This window comes from Trachemys scripta, chromosome 1 (genome assembly GCF_013100865.1).
Source record: "Trachemys scripta elegans isolate TJP31775 chromosome 1, CAS_Tse_1.0, whole genome shotgun sequence".
Classification (NCBI taxonomy): domain Eukaryota; kingdom Metazoa; phylum Chordata; order Testudines; family Emydidae; genus Trachemys; species Trachemys scripta.
The window spans coordinates 303,906,584-303,916,336 of NC_048298.1; the positions used below are offsets into that span (position 1 = coordinate 303,906,584).

Genomic DNA, 9,753 nt, shown 5'->3' on the forward strand with positions numbered 1-9,753 from the left:
GATTTAAATAAAAAAATTCGATATTTTTTTTATTTAAAAAAAATTGATTTCTATCCACCCTGATTAAAACCCTGACTCATTCATAGGCTGCTACAAGTGATGTTCTGTGATAACTTTGTCACAGAACAACATGTGTTAGGGTGACACTGAAGTAGATAGCTGATTGTGACTTCAGGGGACCTGAATTAGTGGGCAGGGAAAGGTTAGGTTGAAAGTGGTTGTATACTGAGTGCCCTTGTTCATTAGAACAAATCTGTATGTACGCCATTCTCTTTGCATCTAAATATTTGCAGGTCACATTTTAAGAGGGGTATCAACCTGTAAGTAGGGATGTCAGTGTGTTGGGGCTCTTAACGTACCTGGTGTTTTTCTGAGGTGTTTACGCCTTGCAACCTTTGTCACCTTGAGGCACTCTTTACGTATGCTGTTTTGTCTCTTATCTGCTAAATCTAACATGCATGACTTCATCTATGGATGAATTCACTATGTGTGTACTTTTTTTGGCATGTTGGAAACCTATATTTATACTGTGGGATACTGCTGATAGAGCTCTGGGGAAAAACATGTCTCAGTGCACGTGAATCTGGCACAATCACATATACATGAGGCTCATAAAAAGTAGAAAATACTTTGTATTTTGTGAAGCACTAATTCTTGCCTCAAAACTTTCTCCTAGCTGAAGTAGTGCTTGAGGCGATTTAGAGGTTAGAATGCTGGCACATCTCTTAAATGTGACCTGCAAATGATTAGATGAATGAGGCATAAATTCCTATTTGAGGGCTAGACTACACTAGAAGTGTTACAGGGGTGCAGCTGTAGCGCCTTTGGTGAAGACAGTCTATGCCAATGGAAGAGAGCTGTCCTGTTGGCATAATAAAACCACCTCCGCGAGACGTGGTAGTTATGGCAGCAGGAGAACGTTTCCCATTGACATAGCACTGTCCACACTGGCAGTTATGTTGGTGTAACTTGCATCACTCGGGGGGGTGAGCAACATAAGTTATACTGACATAACTTGTAGTGTAGTCAATCCCTGAGTCCAAGCTACTTGCTCTACATGCTTCCATATTCTTGAGGGGTGGAGTAGACTGAGGATTAAAAAAAAAAAAAAAAAAAAAAAAAAGCGCCAAGTAGTCCTTATTTGCTTTGGATTTCTGGGATGTGTAGTCAGGCTTTTTCCTAGCAGTCCATGGAGATTGTAGATGCTTCTGGGTACTTTAACTTCTTGGAAGTGGTGGAAGGTAGAAAATAAAATGAGAAGCCACCTTAGTAGTTCTTGCCTCTTCAGTGGGCAAGCAGGAAACTGGATCTTGTGATCTTTATGGGGAGCATTATAGCATTGCAAAGGGGAGATCCCAGCTTTAATTGACTGCAGCACATTTTCACACATACAATAATTTCTGTGTGTATTGCCAGATGAGTTTCAAGTGCTGCCATTAAATATGGGCTATGCTAGGAACCTACCTCTTTTTGGAACACACATTACTAGACTTTGTTTTCCACTTTACAGGCAGTAGCAGTGGAAAATGCGACTGTGCTAGTTCATTGCTCTGATGGCTGGGACAGGACTTCCCAAGTTTGTTCCCTTGGATCTCTCTTGTTGGATTCGCATTATAGAACAATCAGAGGCTTCATGGTAAGCATCTACTCGGATAACTAGATGGTTCTTTTTGTTCTCACATGCTAAATCTAAGAGTCCTAAGCATGCAGTGTAACAGCATAAACCAATGTATTTTGTAAAACAAAAAAAACCAACAAAAAAAAAGATTGATGCACAGAAATCTTGCAGTTCTTTTCTATATAGTTTAATGTATTTCTAAAGGAGAGCTCTATACCCTTAATCAAAACAGTCAGTGAGCAGCAAAGTGTGTATTTAAAGTAATTATGTATTGAACTATCTGAAGTACTTGGTATTGGCCACTAGCAGGCAGGATGCCAGTCTGATCTGGTGGGGCAGTCCCTACATTCCTAACGTTACCAAGATTTTATTATTACAAATGTACTAAATTACATTTTACTCTGATACTGTTATGTATTATAAATTAAAACTACTGGTGATGAATTACATATGGTAATACATTCATCTTGCGTTTTTGTTCACCTACTCACTAATTTGCAAACATCAGCTATTAACAGTCTGTTTCCCAGTCATTTATGTGAATTAATGAGGCTCTTTTTTACTCTTAAAAAGTGCAGTTGGTTTAACATAGCCATTATAATGATTAACAATAAAACTTTTTTTAAAAAATGTAAACAAAGTTTTCAGAGTTGTTACAGATGTATTAGTTCAGCTGTCCTTTGAGAGGGTCCTTGAAGGTATTGAAGACTATGCCAAGAAACCAAAAGAAATGCAAAGTGGTGTAAAGTGCAGTAACACACAGTGAATACATTTAAATCAAAACAAAACCTATAGCTAGATCATCTAGCAGGATAAATGCACAGATCTAGAAGTTCATAATTTCTTTACATTTGATGCCTCTCTCTTCTAGGTTTTGATAGAGAAGGACTGGATCTCTTTTGGACACAAATTTTCTGACAGGTAGACAACATTTTTCAACTAAAGTAGAATTTTACAGATTTGCCCGTTAGTGCAAAGGTATCACACAGTCAATTGAGTTGTAAATATGCTACTAAACAGGACTCAGTATTCTGCATCAATATTTTATGGAACCCCTAATACTTATATTAACTACTGCTGCAGTGTTGCTAGGATTCTGTGACTCTGAGTAAGCCAGCTCTGCAACAGGCTGTGTGTTTTGTTACCTGCTGCTTATTCAAATGGCCATGGGATAATTGTTTCCATATCACAAATATAAACTTCAGGGCTACCAAGAATTGGCTGACAATAGAGAAAACTGATAAAAGTTAGCAAGTGAGGCTCCTATGGGTGTCCATCACTGTGGTGTCTGAGCCTCACTTTTGTTGCCCTAGAACTGTGAATCCTGCAGTAATTGGGGATCTAACTCATTGAGCTTGATGGCTTGGAGCTGCATGTGTGTGTTTAGAGACTGCAGCACTGATTCATCACTTTTCTTCAGCCATTCAGAATATATGAAATTGAGTTGTGCTGTAGGCTAAGGAAGCTGATGAGTTTGTTACAATGTATTTTTTTTTCTTGAAAAATACATTAATGAATTTGAAAATACCACTTAAATGATTGCTGTTAACTGTCAGATGTTCGGTTGATAAGCTCCATATACATTTAATAATTTATTATCGGTTCTGTAAATTCCCAATTCTTTTTGGTCTTTTTTTATTCTTGGTGTTTTGGAGCAAAGTCCTGCTAGCTGTGGTAGTTCACGTAGTAAACCTGTGGTATGGCTACACTGCATCTGGGAGTGAGCCTCCCAACCGAGGTCCACTGACTTGTGCTAGCGGGGCCTGTGCTAGCACACTAAATATAGCTGAATAGGTGGTGCTTTGACGTTGTGGCTTGGGCTGAAGCTCATGCTCTGAAGCCCCCCACCTACCCCCAGGCTTCAGAGCCCAAGCCACAATGTCAGAGCACCATCTACATAGCTATTTTTAGCATACTAGCACAGGCCCCACTTGCAGAAGTCACTGGACCTGGACTGGGATTCTCACTCCTAGATGCAATGCAGGCATACCCTATCTGCTCTGACAAAGACAGTGGGGAGACTACCAATTATTTCAAGTTGGTAGATTTTGAATGTGCAGTACTGAGGCCTATCACAATACCAGATGTTAAAGAGCTACTTAACTAGCCTTCTGTTGTATATTATTCACTACAAATATAATTGTATGTCCATAATGTGATGCTGAAAACTCAGGATGAAAAGGAAGTATTATCTCAACATGGATTTAGAAGCCAAATTTGACACCATTTTTCCTCTAAAACCAGGCCATTTACTCTTGAGCTGTGTAAACTGAGCCCGTTAATTAAATTAAAAATTGAAAACAAAATTGTCTCTTTTGTGGCTCTGCTATTCTAGCCAGGTAAGTCCATGAAACATGGTGTTTTGTCCTGGAGTGTCCTTCCACATCATGACTTATCTGGGGTGGAGTTGCCCTACAGGTCTTACATTCATTTCAATAAGGTACATATTTATTTCCTGATTGTCCAGTCAAAATAAATGCAGAAGATTTTGTCAGTGTTTTTTGTTTTTTTTAAAGCTTATTCACATTTTAAAACAATTTCTGGATTTCCCTGATGTCTTTGTGGAATTTTTTGTAGATGTGGTCAATTGGATGGTGACCCAAAGGAAATCTCTCCAGTGTTCACTCAGTTTTTAGAAGGTGTGTGGCATCTCACAGAGCAGTTTCCACAAGCCTTTGAATACAGTGAAGCTTTTCTCCTTCAGATCCATGAACACGTCCATTCATGCCAATTTGGAAACTTCCTTGGAAACTGCCAAAAAGAACGAGAGGAACTAAAGTAAGCTGACTTATTGCAAATGTTCTTCATTTACTCCAGTAAACTAAGAACTTGTATAAATCTTCAGCTGGGACTCTCAATAAAAGCAACTCGACATGATCTATAATGGGGAAAGAATAGCTGAACTGCATTTGAAAGCAGCAATGATTCTCACATGTCTGACACGAAAGACCCTCTTTCTAATTTTGAAAGGAAAAAACATATACCCATATTTCATAAAGGAAAAAAATCAAGGCATTTTTAGACTTCCCACCCCCCAGCATTTTTTTTCAAAAATGATTTAAGTTAATGAGGGGTAAAAACTTAAGTCAGAGCCCATTCTCCTTCTATTTCAGAATTATTCCTCCTTGTACATTTAGTACTATTTTGTCCAGTAATCTGAAGTGCCCAAGTTCTTTTGTTTTTCTTCCCCTCAGAGTCATTTCTTGCAACTATGCAAAGCATTGTTTCCTAAAGCACTATTTAGCTCTAAACCCAATAATAAAATTAGTATTTTTGTTTATTCCTGGGATATGGCTAAAACTGAGGTATAGGTGTTATTGAGTTCAAGATGTATGACAAAAGGCCTGGAGAGAGGTCCAAGGAGCCTTATATTAAGCCTTCTTTTAAAAGGGGGGAAGATTACACCCTGTAATGATACATTTTGTTACTATAAATCTCATAAAGAATATGGTGGTGGCTAAAATAATCACTCAGATTTATTACCTATATTGTATATAATAAGTTAAATGTTCTCAAAGTAGTTGGTGGTGTGAGAACTGTTTCAGAAATTCCATTATCCCAAGAATATTTGGTGCTTGGCCACCCGGGTGAAAGGGAGTTTTATAAATTCATGAGATGGACAGATAGAAGAACTGGATAGTCTGTCTCATTCTAAATTCATGACTGCATTTCGGGTAATTGTGGAGGTGAAAGGCAACAGTCTAGTTTGGATTTGTTGTTTTGACTGAGGTGAACTGTAAGACTGAGAGCTAATATTACTACTTTTCACCCAGTGTCTTGACTTTCATTTCTGCTTACCTTAAGATTGAAAGAGAAAACTTATTCCTTATGGCCATTCCTTCTGGATGAACAAAAGAAGTATCTTAATCCTCTATACAATCGAGATTTTTCTCAGAAACTTGTCCTCTTGGAGCCTAACACAGCGTCCTTCAATTTTAAGTAAGTTTCATTAAGTACATTATATTTGCTTCACTTCTATTGTTAGACTAGCTTGTTAAAACAGTTTTATGTTTTGGTACACACAGGTTTTGGATAAATATGTACCATCAGTTTGACCGAACTATGCACCCCAGGCAATCTGTATTTAATCTCATCATGACCATGAGTGAACAAAATAAACAACTGGAGAAAGACTTTAAAGAACTGGAAGCTGTGAGTATTGTAAAGTATGAAATAAACTTACTCTGAGATCTAAGTTCATTTTCATAATCTTACAACAATGAAACTTATAGCCTTATTATATGACACAGCACTTATTATGTGTAGCTTTTTTAAAGTAAAGTTTAGTTTGCATTGATTTTGTTGTGTGTCTGGCATTGGGTAGTCATACAAGATTACATAGGCTCCAAACATTTTGCTCTTAAACTGAAATCATTCTGTCCTGTTGTACTATGCATTGTCCTTTGTTAGCAGGAAAAGCTTCACACCAGAAGAGCAGTTCATTTAATACTGGTTAAATTCTCTCCCAGATAGATATATACTGTGTGACTAATCACCCATCCTTACAATTGTGCATCCTTTCTCTATAATATCTACCAAGGAGACAGAAATTTTTTAATTACCTGAGTCATTGTTAATATGACACAGGCGCCTTTCCTCCCTCCTCTCTCCATCATTCTCTCCTGATCTTCCAACTGGGTAATCTAACTCATGCTCAATTGCTGCCTTTTGTTGGTCCTTTTCTTCTTTAGTTCCACCATTACAGTAACCTGAAGATCAGGGAGTTGGGATGGGGGGGAGGATGTCTCTGGAAAGATGTCTCTTCAAAATATGGCTGGGATTTGTAAGGACTAGAATAGATCCAACTGGAAATGGGTCAGCCTACCACAGGCCACAACATGCCCACTGTGTGACCACCACCAGGCGCTTTTTGTGCAGCCCTTTAAATTGGTATTTGGCAAGTCTATTGTAGCTAAGTATTGTCACTTATTCTAGTACAAACTTGTGAAGCAGGATTTAGAGTTGATTGATTCTTAAGTTATATTTTACTAAACTTTTTTTATAGTGATCAATTAAGATGCTGAAAACTTGAAATTAAAATGTCATTAACCATCCAAAGTTCTCAAAGGAACAAATCAGTGTTGCTATTTGTAGCAAAAAATCTTGGAATGCCAAATTGAAGTTTCTCTCCTCCTGTGTATGATACTTTGGGAAGCAAAGCTTTTTAATATAAGGATTGTTAGGATAATCCTGTCATAATGTCACAGATCCAGATTAAGTAATCTGAAAACCTCCTCTTTAAAGCCTGTAATTTAATCTAAAATCTTGATATTCTAAGCCATAATCTCAAATATTTTATATGTCCTAACATCTTGATTGTTTTTTTTAGTAATTATCCACAGTTGCATGGAAATTCGCAACTGAATCTTGACTCATTTTAATTTATTATACTCTGCTTTGAAAGGGAGTGTTTTGGCTTCCTTATGTGGCCAGATTCTTGGGTTGAATGTTGAGAAATGGTTGGTTTGTTATAGTTTTTGTTATACATTTAGCAGGATTTTTACACAATCGGTGTCTCTAGCGACTTTGAAAATTCCACTCTGCGTAGCTGGGAGTTGGTATACTGTTATGATACTGCTCAAAAAGCCAAACCAACCAGTCAGGACGAGGCTTTGGACAAGTGTGTTGAAAGTCGTCTAATTAGCTTGGCTTTTAATTTTTATTTTTATCCCAGGTAATGATGGGTACTAGGAACAATAATTTTAATAGATCCTGTTATATTTCAGAAAATGAAACAAAGAAACAGGCAACCAGAAGAACTCCTCACTAAGGAACCATTGCAGTCTGTCCATCCTGCTTCACCAGCACTTAAAACTTCTCCAAGCTTTAAGAAGGAGCAGCCTCTGTTACCGATGAATGACTCCATTCGGACTATAGAGGGCAGCAACACAGCAGACAATCGCTACAGTGAATACATGGAGGAGTTGTCAAAAGCTGAGCCTGCTGTTGTCAGCTTGGAGTATGGAGTGGCAAGGATGACCTGTTAGTGAAACATTGAACAGTGCTTCTTTTTTCTAGACTGACTGAAATACAAGACAGATTATTGTGAGGATGGTCTATTGCTGCATGACCAAAATCTGATTTGTATAATAGTGAGCTTTGTTACTGTAGAATAGAACAGCATGCTAATTGTTAACGAAAGTGTTTGCTGTTCTCTTGAGAAATAATTGAATTTAGCTGTATTTAAGAAAAAAACGTTGGGGCATTTAATGATCCTTAGTGACTTAACCAATTAAGGAGTGGTCTGTTTTGGATTTAACAAGTCACAGTTTGCTCTAGAGTGAGTAAAACAGTGACATTACTTTAAGATGTGTGCATGGAAGCCAAACACAAATGGGCTTTCAGAGCCAATTTTAGCTGGGCAGGAAAAACTTGACAAACGTTCTATTTTAGAAACAAGTTATGTGTATATATAGCATACAGTATAAATATGTATACTCCTATTTAATTTTGACTCTCACTGCTAACTTTTGGTGTTTTAAGTGCCATGAAAAAGTACAGTATACTTCAAACTATAAATAGCTGGCCTTAAATTTGTCAAATCAATTGCCTTCTTGTCCTTGACTATTGCAGCCTGTAACATGACTCTTGTTTACATTTGTATTTGCTTGAATTGTTCTTGCTCCTTAAAATGGGATCAGATTTAGGAAATGTAAAAAAGCCTAAACAGTGATGCTATCAGCAAATGAAGCTATAAGAATGTTAAATCTTACGCTGAATATTATTCTTATGTTTCCTATTCCTTTGTTGTTTAAAATGATAATAGATTGGCCAACTTTTGTCAACCTAGAGGATTAATGGATTGACAGCATAATTGAAACTGATTCATGTGTACAGTTTTTAAAATGTTGAATTGTGGCAAGATTTGTAACTTGGGCACCAGTGCAAAGGTTTAAAAATGTGGAGAGGTTTTATTAAACTAGCACATTGCTAATAACTGAACAATGGTCATGTTCTCTTCAGGCTGTTTAGCTATTAGACCTGCTATGGAGTTGGCAACTGCATAAGATTCTCCGGGTTACAGTGGCAGAAGGGAAAGTTCTAGGAGCAGCATTTAGTGATTTGCATAGTTTTCAAACAAAATTGCTGATTTTTAACAGAATTCCAACATAGCACTAGAAGGGATCTCGAGAGGTCATCTAGTCCCCTTCACTCATGGCAGGACTTAGTATTATCTAGACCATCCTCTCATAAGAAATCTGTATCTCATGAGAAATCGAGGTATTTTTGTATTAAATTAGTCTTTCATTTCAATAAGTTTCAGTTATTAGTGAAAGTCCCCTTTAAAGAGACTAACTTTACAAGACAACACAATCCCACTTACCTAAATCTGCAGATGGTCAGTTCTGGATGCTTGTGGGGGGAGAGCCAAAAAACTGCTGTGGCCCATGAGTAGGGAGCACAGAAGAAAGTGCCAGGTTTACAAACCAGCTGGCTTTAAAAGGGTCATGGCATTTGAAGCACAGTCCCTTTGAAGCCACTTACTTTGGAAAGCCACTTAACAGCTTCATCTAGAGAATACAAGCCTTGGGACATAACTGTACTTTAGTTAACAGGAAGGTTTGGTAAGAAGGAACGTACTGTGTTTCTCACAGAGGTAAAATAAAATGTGTCCCTAGATTGCCTTTCATCTTAACTTCCACTGAATTAAGAGGCTTTGCCAGGGTCTCTTGTTGTTTGCAACACTTTCTCAATTGTTTCTATTGCCCAGGTCAGGAGGAGAATTAGGTTTGAAAACAGTAGTAGAAGAAATGTGAGTGCCAGCTCTTAAGTAGACGTATAAACGTTACAAGCCAAGGTATTAAACTCCCTAGGTGGTATAGTAGGTTAATGCCACTGGCTTTGTACTTCTGGGTTCAAATCCCTTTTGGCTATAAGTGAAAATGAGTTTAGTCTCATCCTAATTCCTAAAGTCTCTCTTATTAAAATTGCCAGCATACCACACACCGCTTGCCAAAATTGGCAGTCTCTCTCTGCCCCAAATGAGATCCAGGACTGTAATAACAAGAGCAATGCAGGTCATGATCAAATTGCATTGGCAAAGCTGTCTAGAAAAATATGACCGTGTCTGCCTGCATCTAGCCAGAGTATAAATGAGCTGCTCATTTCACTCACCCCATTACAAAACAAAACTT

At 37.7% G+C, this 9,753-nt stretch overlaps 1 protein-coding gene across 1 annotated transcript in view; it reads left to right on the plus strand.

Moving 5' to 3' along the window:
• Positions 1–8,560, plus strand: part of MTMR6 (myotubularin related protein 6) — a 33,585-nt gene extending 25,025 nt beyond the window's left edge. The window contains exons 9-14 of the mRNA XM_034758736.1: positions 1,511–1,636; positions 2,490–2,539; positions 4,196–4,396; positions 5,423–5,557; positions 5,644–5,770; positions 7,345–8,560. Coding sequence (XP_034614627.1) covers positions 1,511–1,636; positions 2,490–2,539; positions 4,196–4,396; positions 5,423–5,557; positions 5,644–5,770; positions 7,345–7,605 — 900 coding nt within the window. The 3' untranslated portion in view covers positions 7,606–8,560. The remainder of the gene's footprint in view (positions 1–1,510; positions 1,637–2,489; positions 2,540–4,195; positions 4,397–5,422; positions 5,558–5,643; positions 5,771–7,344) is intronic.
• Positions 8,561–9,753: the final 1,193 nt, after the last annotated feature.